The sequence below is a fragment of the Neovison vison genome, chromosome 4 (genome assembly GCF_020171115.1).
Source record: "Neovison vison isolate M4711 chromosome 4, ASM_NN_V1, whole genome shotgun sequence".
Lineage (NCBI taxonomy): Eukaryota > Metazoa > Chordata > Mammalia > Carnivora > Mustelidae > Neogale > Neogale vison.
Genome location: NC_058094.1, coordinates 208,894,766 through 208,908,508, shown reverse-complemented (window position 1 = coordinate 208,908,508; position 13,743 = coordinate 208,894,766). Strand labels below are relative to the sequence as shown.

Sequence of the window (13,743 nt, the reverse complement as noted above, 5' to 3'; positions counted from 1 at the left end):
TTTTATAACGTATGGAAGACTCCAACAGTTTCTCAAACTTTCCTTTTGTTTCTTGGGTTTTTATTTTGTTTTAAGCAATCTCTATACACAGTATGGGGCTCAAACTTAACAACCCTGAGATCAAGAGTCACATATTCCACTGGCTGAGCCAGCCAGGCACTTCTCCTTTTAGAGAGTAATTTTTGGAGATATTTTCTGAGTATTCTAGATGAGTCCTTTTCACAAATCATATTACTATTAGTAGTAGTAAAATTATTTTAAATATTTGATACTGAAAAAAAGAAGACATGCCCAGATTTCATGTTGGTGAACATCATGACACTAAGGACAGCTTGTCAGGCACCATTTTGAACTAGAAATCTTCTACCATATTCTTCTAAGGGAAGGTCCTAATACACACCCTAAGTCTAGGGCCTCAGGAATTTTTGGTAAAACTCAAAACGAAATTCAAAAATGTTGAAAAAGAACCACAACATTTGCATGTGGAAAAAAAAAAAACCCAGCAAAACCAACAAAATTTCAATTGCTTACTAATCAGTTCTAAACTCCTGAAATGTCTACATTTGATATGGAGAAATCCAATAAATGTCCCTTTAGCTAATAAACTTCATTCCAATAAAAATAAAATGCAATTTAAATCTGGACAGACCATTATTCTACTAACGATTCAGTTATTCAAAGCCAGAGAAAAAGTAGTTCACTTAGTATAAGTATGAAAAGATAAAATACTATCTTTAGAAACTTAGCTACAGATAGTTAGGTGATCAAAATATTCAACTGTATTTCAAAATTGAAGCAGAGTGTCAAATAAATTCTTCAAAGAAATGCAAGAGATTTTAAATATGCAACTCAAATACCAGAAATCAGTAAAATAGTTCCTGAGGTTTGCCTCATGAAGTTTACATCTTAGAATTATCTCCCATAAATCAGTAATTTTCTTATAAAATCCTTGGGGCACCTGGGTGACTCAGTGGGGGTGAAATGTCTTTCGTTGGCTCAGGTCATGATCCTGGAGTCCCAGGACCAAGCCCCACATCTGGCTCCCTGCTGAGCAGGGGGTCTGCTTCTATCTCTGCCCCTTACCCTGCTCATGTTCTCTCTCTCTCACTCTCTCTGTCTGGCTCCCTACTGAGCAGGGGGTCTGCTTCTATCTCTGCCCCTTACCCTGCTCATGTTCTCTCTCTCTCACTCTCTCTGTCTCTCTAAATAAATAAATAAATAAATAACTTTAAATTAAAAAATGAAAAACAAAAAACACCACAAAATCCTGTGGTGTTCGTTTCTTAACAAACATAACACCATCTTTCCCCACCTTGGGCTGACAGATACAAGGCATCTCTCAGATGGTGTATCTGAGAGCATAGACTATCTTGCTACAGTAAGTACAAATAGAAATAATCGTTTTTATTTTGATCTATATACAGCGGTTTGAAAACCAGTCCCACTCCCCCCCCAGACGAGGGGAGGACAGAAGTAACAGCTATAGTACTAGACAGAGGATCAAAAGAACAAACAACCCACAGAAAGCAAGAGTGATTCTCTGAGAACACAGCTGAGTTTTCTTACCACATTCTCCAAAGGTGCTGCACCGAACACTTTAAAGACAGGGTTGGGTTTAGAGGGGGAGATACAGAGGACAATAGCTTGCTGTCCCACTCGAGTAGTATATTCATCTAATGTGGCTCGAAGTTTCCTGAATTAGACAATGAAAAGAGAATAAAAACGGTTAAGGAAGAGAGAAATTAGAGTGACACAGAAAATTTACTTTGACTTGAGACAATTTATTCTGAACAGATGCGTTGTTGTTGTTGTTGTTTTACCTGAAATGTGAAAAGGGGAGTGTGAGTTTGAATATCCTGTTCAGCAGAAAAATGTGCATACCTTTGTCCTAAAGACCAATGACTAGCTCACTGATGAAAGGGTTGGCTATAAGTCGGCTTCAGGACACAGCCATGACACAATGTTGAACAGGGAGAGTATAATTCTTCCTGATCCTAGCAACACTAAAGGGGTTTTCTCTTACTGCAACTTATAATAACAATAAAGATTACTGCTGAGACATTTTCTTGTAGACATTATCATGTTATCTCCATGCTTAATGAAGGGGGCCTAAATGATCTGCTTCTAATTTCTTTGACTGATGTAGTCATTGTTTATGTCTCACTGATTCAAAAATGTTGTCATTTCTAGATTTTCATTGCATATAGATAATAATTCTTGGTTCTGTAATATCTTACAAATGAGGAAGAAGTAAAAGAGCATTTTAAAGTGTATCAACACTGGGTGAAATAGAAATGCTGGGATTTTCCTCTGAAATCATGGGACATTATTTTAAAGTTCTACATTCCATAATCCTCTGGGAACATAGTCTACTCTTTGCAGAGACTGGTGAGTAATTAATTCAAATGAAACAAAGTGAACATATCTAGTTTTCCACCTTTCTCCAAAAGTATGTACTGTCATGCCTACGCCCCTTATAGCAAAGACATGTCTATATATAACATGTTCTTGGGACGCCTGGGTGGCGCAGTTGGTTGGACGACTGCCTTTGGCTCAGGGCGTGATCCTGGAGTCCCGGGATCGAGTCCCACATCAGGCTCCCAGCTCCATGGGGAGTCTGCTTCGCTCTCTGACCTTCTCCTCGCTCATGCTCTGTCTCACTGTCTCTCTCTCTCAAATAAATTAAAAAAAAAAAAAAAAACTTTATATATAACATGTTCTAATTATTCTGGCCTATCCCATCATGAAAGGAAATGAGAAGAAGTGCCTATTTGTTGGTACATAAACACTTTGCTGAAAGCTTCCAATCAATACTTTTTGGGTTTTTTCCTTCAGTTTCTTATAATCTTCCTCTTCTGTTCTTAGTATAAACTGCTATTTTCTAGCTTTTGTCACGTATCATTCACATGGGCTGGCACTCCATTTGGATTCAATATTCCAATAAACACCTAGAAATTTGGGGTGTATTTAAAACACTTTAAGAAAAAAACCTTCTGGAACATTTTATAGACAAAATTTCTTATCCTGTATGAATGCACGTTGTGCTACCATCAAATATTAAGTCCCCGTGTACTATTGCTGCATGATAATCTTTCTGTACAACCTACAAACTCCTCAGAAAAAACTCTTCAGCAAAGGACCATATGCTAAACGAGAAATTTGGCAGCATTCCTTGAAGGAATGGTCTATATTCACACTCTCTAATTCTTCTTTTCCCATTCTCTCTTGACGATACCCCAATCCTTTCAGCTTTACCACTCCATTGGAAATGCTCTTGCCAAGTTCAATCATGACCTCCATGTTGCTAAATCTAATGGTCAATCTGCATCTTATTCAACCTGCCAGCAGCATTTGACAGAGCTGATCACACACTCTCCTTATTAACATGCTTTTCGCACTTGGTTTCTAGAATATTGCACTCTTGATTTTCCTCCCAATTCACTGGTAGCTTCCCAGACTCTTCTGCTCATTCCTTTCATCTCTCCAATCTTTAAAAGTCAGAGTGCTCTAGGTCTCAGTCTGCATTCACTCTCTTGGTGACCTCCGGTCAAGACCTCCACCAAGACCTTCCAGTCTCAGAGTCTTAGATAAGATCTAAAACTTGGACATTTTCAGCAAGATCTCTCCTTTGAATTTCAGACTCATGTATCAACTGCTTACTGTTTCTCTACTTAATGGTTAAGAGGTATCACAGACCTATCTGCCTTATCCTCACTCATTCCTATACCTGCTCCTCTCTTCCAGTAAGAGTCATCCCAACCCTTCCAATAATCAGACCAAAAATCTTGAGGTTCCCCTTCATTCCTGTTTTTGCTCTCACACTCCACAGCCAATCCATCATGTTGGAGTTGACTTTTTTGGGGGTGGGGGGAGTTGATTTTTGAAATACACCCAGGATGACCGCCTCTTATTACCGTTGCTGCTGCAATATTGGTTTTAAGACCCTATGATTTCTGGCCTGGATTACTACAATAACCTCATTTTCTTCCCGCTTCCATTCTGGTATACTCAAACTCTATTCTCAACACAGTAGCCTGATGGTTTCTCTGAAAACATAAATCAGACCATATCACTGCTTTGGTCAAAAGCCTTCATTGACTTCCCATCTCACTCAGAACAAGAGTCAAAGCCCTTCTACTAGACCAACGACCCCATGATGTGGCTCTCTACTACTGCTCTGACTCCATCTCCTGTCATTCTTTCCCTGGCTATTCCTCAAACATGACCATCACATTCCATCCCACTTCAGAAACTTTCCTCTTGTTCTTCTCCTGCCTGGAAAGATCTTCCTTTAGACATCAGTAATTCCCTGTTCAGAGGCTGCCTGTCAAAAAGGATTTCCCAGATCATCCCTATAAAAAAAAGAGAAACTACTATATCCCCCCAAACCTTTCTTTTTTTCCTTACTCTTTTCCTTACTTACATTTTCTTTTTTTCCATAGTACCTATTATCACTTGATATATTACAGAGTGCTTATTTTATTTTTTTTTTCTACTAGAATATAAACTCCTTAAGGGAATTTGTTTTGTTCACAGTTGTATTCCCAAGACCTAGAATAATGTCTGGCACAGTGCAGGCATAAAAATTTTCTCAGAATGAAATAATGTGATATTCTACATCTGTTCATCATTTCTAGTTTCATTTATTTGATTCTATAGGAGTACCTTCAAGTCTAATTCTGCCATCAAGGACCGTAACTTGGTTTCCTCAGTGTACCTAATAACATATGTTCTAATTCTGTCATCCACACCATGAAGCATTGGAGAAACAGCAACAATATGGAGAAGGGAGCCCTCACCGAAGCAGGCGTGTTTGCTGTCTCTTCCGGATAGACGGATTAGACTCAAACACATGAGGCCGTTTCCGTTTCTTTCCTGTCGCCACAGCAGCGGCAGCAGCCATTCCCACAGGACCTGAAATAATAACGCATGTGCTGAGAGCAGGCAAAGCCTGTTAGCTCTATGAGACAGAAAACAATTCAAGGTACAAAAAAGGTAGCCTTTATTTCCTAATACATTCTCAGTAAATATAGAAGGTTCCTGATATTATCAACATACTTTGCTATTGTTCAAAACAAATATTTTCATTTACCAATAAAACTTGCAATGAATCTAAAAAAGTGATTGACTTAAACACCTCCCCACCATACACTAGCTAAATTTTATATAATGTTGTGTTTTGTTTGGTTTTGTTTTGCCAGCAGGCCCATACTGCAAAGCCGATATTCTCAGAGGTGCTAGATGAAATTGCAATACTGAGAGGAAGAGCTTGCCAAAAGAAAATAATCACAGATTTCAAATTTCATTTCCATCCTTGTGCCCCTCTTTCCATTACCCCAAAACACTGTCAAGTTAAGGAAGTCAGAGATTATCACTCATGCTTGGAACTCAAATAGTAACAACGTAACCAAAAGAGGAAGAGCTGGAGGAGTATTATCTTAATTGGATTTTTTTTTTCTTATATATCTGAGAATTGTGCCTAAAATGGAGTTGTTGACCACAATGTTAAACTGATGAAAGCATGCTGGCAGGAAAGAGATGAAAACTATCCCACTCTAAAGAAAAAATGTTAATAAAAGTCAGTCTGGCTTGCCCTGAAACTAATTATTAAAATAAAGGGTAGACCCTAAGGAATTATTGGAGTCTCTGATTCATGGAATCTCAACATATCAAGGACATTCCTTTTTTTTTCTTTCCCTTTTTAAGCAGATGATCCACTTTTATCCTTATTTATAAACCCTATGAAAGGCTTACATGAAAATTAAGTTTAACTACTTACACTTGCCCTAGCATATATGTTATATATGGTCTAGGGGCTCAATTAAAATAAGTCTCCCTGAAAATCTAGACAAATCTCTCTACATGTTATTTAGTCTGACTTAAATAAACTCCTCTAAAGAGCCCCAGAGCAAGTAAAAGAATAAATGAGGGGCGCCTGGGTGGCTTACTGGGTTGGGGCCTCTGACTTCGGCTCAGGTCATGGTCCTAGGGTCTTGGGATCGAGCCCCGCATCGGGCTCTCTGCTCCGCGGGGAGCCTGCTTCCTCCTCTCTCTCTCTGCTTGCCTCTCTGCCTATTTGTGATCTCTGTCAAATAAATAAATAAAATCTTAAGATTTTGACAGAGATCACAAGTAGGCAGAGGAATAGGAATAACATTAGCTAGAGTTCAATATTTCTTTACAATTTTTTCTTTTGAGGTAAAATTTACATATAATGCAATGTACAAATCTTAAGTGTACATTCAATTTTGTGTAAGCATACCATACATTTTGAAAATGTAGACACTAATGATAACCAATCTCTATCAAGACATATAACAATACCATCACTACAGAAAGTTCTCTCATATCTCCTCCCAGTCAGTTCTTGCCCAATCTCTCAAAAGGACCTACAATACTGATTTTTTCACCCTATTTTAGCATTGTCGGGATGCCTGGGTGGCTCAGTTGGTTGAGCGGCTGCCTTTGGCTCAGGTCATGATCCCAGCGTCCTGGGATAGAATCCCACATTGGGCTCCTTGCTTGGCGGGAGCCTGCTTCTCCTTCTGCCTCTGCCTGCCACTCTGTCTGCCTGTGCACTCTCTCTCTGACAAATAAATTAAAAAAAAAAAAAAAGCAAGCATTGTCTATTCTAGAACTTCAAATAAATGGAATCATACCATATATATTCTTTTTTTTTTTTTTAAAGATTTTATTTATTTATTTGACAGAGAGAGATTACAAGCAGGTAGAGAGGCAGGCAGAGAGAGAGGAGGAAGCAGGCTCCCTGCTGAGCAGAGAGCCCGATGTGGGCCTCGATCCCAGATCCTGAGATCATGACCTGAGCTGAAGGCAGCGGCTCAATCCACTGAGCCACCCAGGCGCCCCATATATATTCTTTTTTGTGAGGTTTCTTTCACTTAGAATAATGTTCTTGAGATTCATCCACACTGCTGTATGTGTTAGTAAGTTTCTTCCTTTTTATTGGTGAGTAATATTCCAGAATATAAATAAATCACAGCTATCCATTATCCTACTGATAGATGTTCGGGTAATTTCCAGTTTTAGGCTATTATGAATAGAGGTGCTTAATTAATTTATAAACTCAATACAATTCAAATAAAAGTCCCAGGATGGGTTTTTCTGGAAATTGATAAGCTGATCCTAAAACTTAAACAGATGTGCAAAAGGTCAAGAATCACTACAATAATTGTGAAGAATTTTAAGAATTTTAAAAGGTGTGCTCATCCTATCAAATATCAGTGGTTACTATAAAGCTACGGTCATTAAGACAGTATGGAACCAGCTGAAGGACAGACAAACAAACCAATGCAACTGAATTAAGAGTTCACAAACACCTTCCTGTGTCAAAAGACAGAGGCAGGAAAAGGATGAACTATTAAAAATATGGTACTGGAACAAACGATTGCATGGAAAAATAATGAAGCTAGATCCCTATATCATATACACAAAAATAGTATTCCAGGTGAATTAAACAGCTAAATTAAAACAACAACAAAGAACTTTGTAACTTCTACAATAAACTGTTGTAGACTATTTATGAACTCAGGAGTAAGAATTCCTTAAATAAGACTCCAAAGGATAGGGGCGCCTGGGTGGTTCAGTAGGTTAAGCCTCTGCCTTTGGCTCAGGTCATGATCTCAGGGTCCTAGGATCAAGCCCCGCATTAGGCTCTCTGCTCAGCAGGGAGTCTGCTTCTCCCTCTCTATGCCTGCCTCTCTGCCTACTTGTGACCTCTCTCTCTCTGTGTCAAATAAATAAAATCTTAAAAAAAAAAAGTACTCCAGGGGCGCCTGGGTGGCTCAGTGGGTTAAAGCCTCTGCCTTCGGCTCAGGTCATGATCCCAGGGTCCTGGGATCGAGCCCCGCATCAGGCTCTCTGCTCAGCGGGGAGCCTGCTTCCTCCTCTCTCTCTGCCTGCCTCTCTGCCTCCTTGTGATTTCTGTCTGTCAAATAAATAAATAAATCTTTAAAAAAAAAAAAAAAAAAAGGTACTCCAAAAGGATAAACAGTAAGGTAAAAGACTGATAAATTTCACAATTAAATTTAAACCTTTATGGACAAAAAGAAATAATAAAAAATTGAGGGAAAGAGTAGTCAACAAATTGGATGAAGATACTAATAAATGAAATGCATATTATCCAGAAAAGGACAGTATCAAAAAATATATCATTGGGTGCCTGGCTGGCCGAGTTGGTTAAGCAACTACCTTCGACTCAGGTCATGGTCCCAGAGTCCTGGAATCGAGTCCCACATTGGGCTCCCAGCTCCGTGGGGAGTCTGCTTCTCCCTCTGACCTCTCCTCTCATGCTCTCTCTCACTCTGTTTCTCTCTCTCTCTCAAAATAAATAAATAAAAATCTTTAAATAAAATTTAAAAATATATATATATAATTAACTCATACAACAAGAAAAAAACAACAACCAAACTGATTAGACAAAGGCATAAAGAGGAAATACGCAGAAGAAGAAGAGCAATAGTAAATAAAAAGTCATTTCAATAGTCTGAAATGACACTCTATCTTATCTTCCTGCACTGGCTGGAACTTCTAGCTCAGAGATGAGCAAATTAAACAGACAATGAGATTCCATTTCATCAGACTAGCAAAAACAAAAAACAATTGACAATTCCAAATACGGTGAGGACTGGAAGCAACAAGCCCTCTAGCATGCTGTTTGTGGGGATGTAAATTAATAAAGTGACTTGGAAAGACATTTGGAATATTTAGTAAAGTTGAAAATGTACCCATCTTTGCCCTCTCATTCTCCTCCTGGTTATAACCTTCAGCAGTATTTTCAAACTGCAGGTTTCTATTCTTTGGTGGTTCATGAGTAGTTTGTTTGTTTTTTTGTTTTGTTTTTTAATAAAATGGAATAAAGTGAAAGATATTAGGACATATCAATGGGTGCTTCATGGCAGAGGGTAAGTATTACTCCATGAGAAACTGTTATTCCAAGTATATGTACATTCATTTATCCCAGATCACAATGTAAAATGTATCACTAAGGGAACTGTCAAGAGCTTGAAAACCAAAAGAAACTCCCACAATTTGCACAAGAAAAAATAGAATAATTTTCATTTGCAGTTACTGTAATAGCAAAACTTATGAATAGCCTAAGTGCCATACCAATATCTGTCATGTTCAGATAATGAATGGAATTCCAAATAACACTTAAAATAAAAACATACTGCCACATTATCAACATGAATGAACCTCAAAAGAATGAACCTCAAAAAAATAATACCGAATGGGATAAACAATGCTATAGAGAGACATTTTTTTATAAAATTTAAAACATGCCAAACAATGCTAAGTATTGCTTATTGATACATAAGTATATAGCAGAAATAAAAGAAGTGGATGAGAATGATAAAGATCAAATTTAGAATAGTGGTTACCTCAGTGGAAGGAGAGAAGAGAATAGGATTAGAAAAAGCAGGAATCTCCTTCCCTTCCCTCTTCATTCACCTTATTTCCTCGAGTAGTCAGTGCTTTTTGAAATTATTTTACTTTATTATTTGTACCCCTCTCCCACCATTGGTCTGTGAGCTACATCAGGAGCAAGTTCATGCCTGTCCTGTTCATAGCATCTATATACAGTGATACAGAGCATACATAATTCTTCAATAATTGTTGAATGATTAAAGGGTAAATCATTTCTACCAGCTGGGCCTCAGTTTCCCCATCTGCCACTGAAAATGTTAGATTGAAGTCTTTTCCTAATTTTAACACTATGACAATGCAGTACACTAATTCAGCAAAACTTTTGTCTCAAAAGCATCTCCCTTCCCAGGAGAGGTTGATCTGCATTCATTATGTTAGGATGCCCTCTTCTGGGAAGTATAAATGTTTCAAAAATATATTTTACAAACATCTCATATGTGTTCTACCACTAAGTCTTATTTTAAATTTACAATTCCAGAATGACACAGTGGATAATAACTGAGAGTAATAAGGTGGTTTTTCATCACATTTGTCTTCTTCTCCTTAAATACAGTACATACTTAAAAAAAAAAAGAAGAAGAAGAAGTATTTTGGCCGTTCCTGATAATTTATTTACTGCCTAACTCTTCCTAAATATCTTTGAGATCAATGTTCCTTATACAATACTAACCCCATCCAGGGATGATTTATATGTAGTCTTCCACATAGTGCTAAGTACACAATGTAAATAGTAAAGAGAATGGTACAAAATATAGCCCAGCTTTAAGTCATTTAGTGGCCCAGAAAATCTCAAACCTTAAATTGGATTAAGATAATCCAGGATTGCTAGTGTCCTTAGGCAGCTGGCAGAAGGAAACAAAAATCCTCTCTAGAGGGCAATAATACTATTCTAGACCCCAAATTATTCCTAAAAATAAATTTCCAAACACACCATTCAGCATTCATTTAAATATAACCAATATATGAAAAGAAAAACAAACATAAACAAGAAACAGCACTATCAACATATAACAGAAAAAAGACCCAATGGCACTTCAGAGGGTAGAATTACCAAATTTATTGTAAAATCATGATGCTTACTTTACTCACAGAGATTAAAAAAACTTATTTTTCCTACTACAACTGGAAATGATAATAGTACAGATTTAGGAGGGAAAAAAATACTAGAAATTCTTAAAAAGAAAAGAAAAGAAAACTATTGGGGCACCTGGTTGGCTCAGTGGGTTACACCTCTCCCTTCAGCTCATCAGGTCATGATCTCAGGGTCCTGGGATCGAGTCCCACATCGGGCTCTCTGCTCAGCAGGGAGCCTGCTTCCCCTCTCTCTCTGCCTGCCTCTCTCCCTACTTGTGATCTCTTTCTCTGTCAAATAAATAAATAAAAATCTTTTTTAAAAAAATGAAACTATTAACTATTACTAAAATTAGTTCCTCAGTAGACAGATTTAGATCACCTCAGACACAGCTGTAAACTGGAAGACAGTTTGAAGAAATGACATACAGTGAAGTATAAAGAGACAAACTGATGGTAATATAGAATAGAGGATAAGAGACATAAAAGATTCAATGAAGAAAACTAACATATTTAATTGGAGTCACAGAAGAAAAAGATGGAATGGAGCAGAAGCAAAATCAAAGCAAAATCTAGTAACTAAGGGGAACCTGCGTGGCTCATGGGTTAAGGGTCTACCTTCAGCTCAGGTCATGATGCCAGGGTCCTGGGATCAAGCCCTGTACTGGACTCCCTGCAGTGGGAAGCCTGCTTCTCCTCCTCCCTCTGCCCTTCCTACCCCCCCCACCCCTGCTTTTGTTCACTCATTCTCTCAAATAAATAAATAAAACCTTTTTAAAAAAATATCTAGTGACTAAGATGGTCTAGAATTGATGAAAGACATCAATCCACAGATTCAAGATGTTTAAAGAATCCTAAACAGAATAAATGAGAAGCCCAAAACCAGCTATATCACAAAACCAGAACACACACACACACACACCAAAAAGCTGAAGACAGAGAAAATTTTAAGAACAGTTGGAGGAGGGACCTATGTGGGAGATAACCTTCAAAGGAGCAGCTATTAGAATGAAACAGCTGAATTCTGAAAAGCAAGGATGGAAACCAGCAGACAGTGGGAACAGTATCTTCAATGTGAGGGAGAAAAAATAAGTGCCAACCTAAAATTCTATACCCAGTGAGAACACCTTTTGAAACTAAAGGTTAAATAAAAACATCTTCCGACAATGAAAAACTGAGAGACATCCATGCTCAAGGAAATACTAAATGTTATCGTTAGAAGAAAAATTCTCAGAAGGCAAGTTGGATATGAAGGAAAAAATGAAGACTAAGTAAGTATAAAACAAAAATAATGTCTCGTATGGCTTGGAATATATGAAGAAATAATACATAGAATAACAATAGCATATAGGTCAGAAGGAAAATAAAATTCAAGTGTTCTAAGAAACTTGCATTATCCCATAAAAGGATATAAGTACCAATTCCAGAAGACTTTGAAATAAGTTAAGGATGTATTATAGTTTCTAGGGGTACAACTAATAGGAAAAGTGTGTACATCTTTCAAACTAAAAGAAAAAAAATGTAAACTTTTTAGTCCCTCCAAAACACAAAGGAAAAGTAATCACAGAGCAAGTGGGATGAAGAGAAAGCATACAGTAAACATGATAAATTTAAACCTAAATATATCGTGGTTACATTTAATGTAAATAGACTAAATGTTTTAGTAAGAAGTCAAAAGACTGTTGGAATGGATGAAAAAAACAAAACCAAAGTCATATCATTAGTAGTATGTCACTCTAGATCTTAAGTCTCAGTAGAATATAGGCATAAGCTATAAATGCAAGGCTTAAAAAATCATGAAAATGTGATTTGAAGATATATATGAGAATGTCTGCATCCGAGGTCCTTGCAGATATGCACAAAACCAGAGGTTAAGCAAAAAAAATGAAGAGCTTCCGATCCAAACAGCATTACCTGCAGCAGCTAGATGGGCTGTTACCTCATCAGCCGCTGTGGAGTTGAGTATGTCTGAATCATCGTAAGAGGTGTCCTCAGGAGAAGAAGGTGAGTCTTCATCAGCACTCAGCATACTGTGCTCAGTGTAGGTGGCCACATGGACCTGCTGTACCTGCTGGGCGACCGCATGGGCTTCTATGGTAGCCATGTGTTCGGTTTGGGTCACTCCGTGCTCCTCCATGAAGATCTATTGTCAGAAGAAAAGGCAAAGAACAGAATTCAGTGTGCAGTGTAACACAGTGCTTAAACGAAGCAATATTTTCCTCAAGAGCAGAGGAAGCCTACGATTTCACCACATACCACACCACACCAAGTCACAAGAAATGGAAAGCACCATTCAAGTATGATCCAAAAATGGTAGAACATTTTCCTTATGTAAAACCATTCTGATAGAAAGTCACTGTGCTAATTTTATATGTCAGGCCACAAGACCGTACGTGTATCCTTCATACCATGTATAACAATAAAAAGATACTTTAAAGATCCCAGTGATGGGGCACCTGGGTGGCTCAGTGGGTTAAGCCGCTGTCTTCGGCTCAGGTCATGATCTCAGGGTCCTGGGATCGGGTCCCGCATCGGGCTCTCTGCTCAGCAGGGAGCCTGCTTCCCTCTCTCTGCCTGCCTCTCTGTCTACTGTGATCTCTCTCTGTCAAATAAATAAATAAAATCTTTAAAAAAAAAAAAATCCCAGTGATGTGTGTTGTAGATGTAAAAACACATGGTAAGTAAATGAAACACATAACATTTCTTTGTATTCAAGTCAAGCTCTATTTTTTCCAAAAATATTATCACTTAAATTGGTTTTTCTGCTTATAAAAAACTATGCCTCTTATAAACCCTGCTATGATGCAGTAACTTATAATGCAGTAAGATAAAGGTCTGCTAGTCTACTGCACATATAACCTATCCACTCATCCCCCTCAGCCTATAGAATTATTATCCTTTAAAAATTTTTTGAAGCATACATACATAATACATATATACATACATATAATACATATGATTTTAAATAAGAACAGGTTCATTTACAGGGTGCCTGGGTGGCTGGCCCATTCGGTTAAGCAACTGCCTTTGGCTTGGGTCATGATCTCAGGGTCCTGGGATCCAGCCCCACATCAGGCTCCCAGCTGAGTGGGGAATCTACTACTCCCTTTCCTTCTGCCCCTCACCCTTCCCATTCTCTCTCTCATAAATAAATAAATCTTTTTTTAAAAAGGCTCATATTATACATACCACTTTACAATTTTCTTTTTTTCATATTTTAATCTATCT

At 37.8% G+C, this 13,743-nt stretch overlaps 1 protein-coding gene across 4 annotated transcripts in view; it reads right to left on the bottom strand.

The window, feature by feature from the left end:
• NRF1 (nuclear respiratory factor 1) overlaps window positions 1–13,743 on the bottom strand; it is a 145,915-nt gene that overhangs the window by 81,567 nt on the left and 50,605 nt on the right. For all 4 annotated transcript variants that reach the window (XM_044246558.1, XM_044246559.1, XM_044246557.1 and 1 more), the window contains exons 2-4: window positions 12,430–12,658; window positions 4,800–4,914; window positions 1,567–1,693 (exon numbers count right to left, since the gene is read on the bottom strand). In XM_044246558.1, coding sequence (XP_044102493.1) covers window positions 1,567–1,693; window positions 4,800–4,914; window positions 12,430–12,652 — 465 coding nt within the window. In that variant the 5' untranslated portion in view covers window positions 12,653–12,658. The remainder of the gene's footprint in view (window positions 1–1,566; window positions 1,694–4,799; window positions 4,915–12,429; window positions 12,659–13,743) is intronic.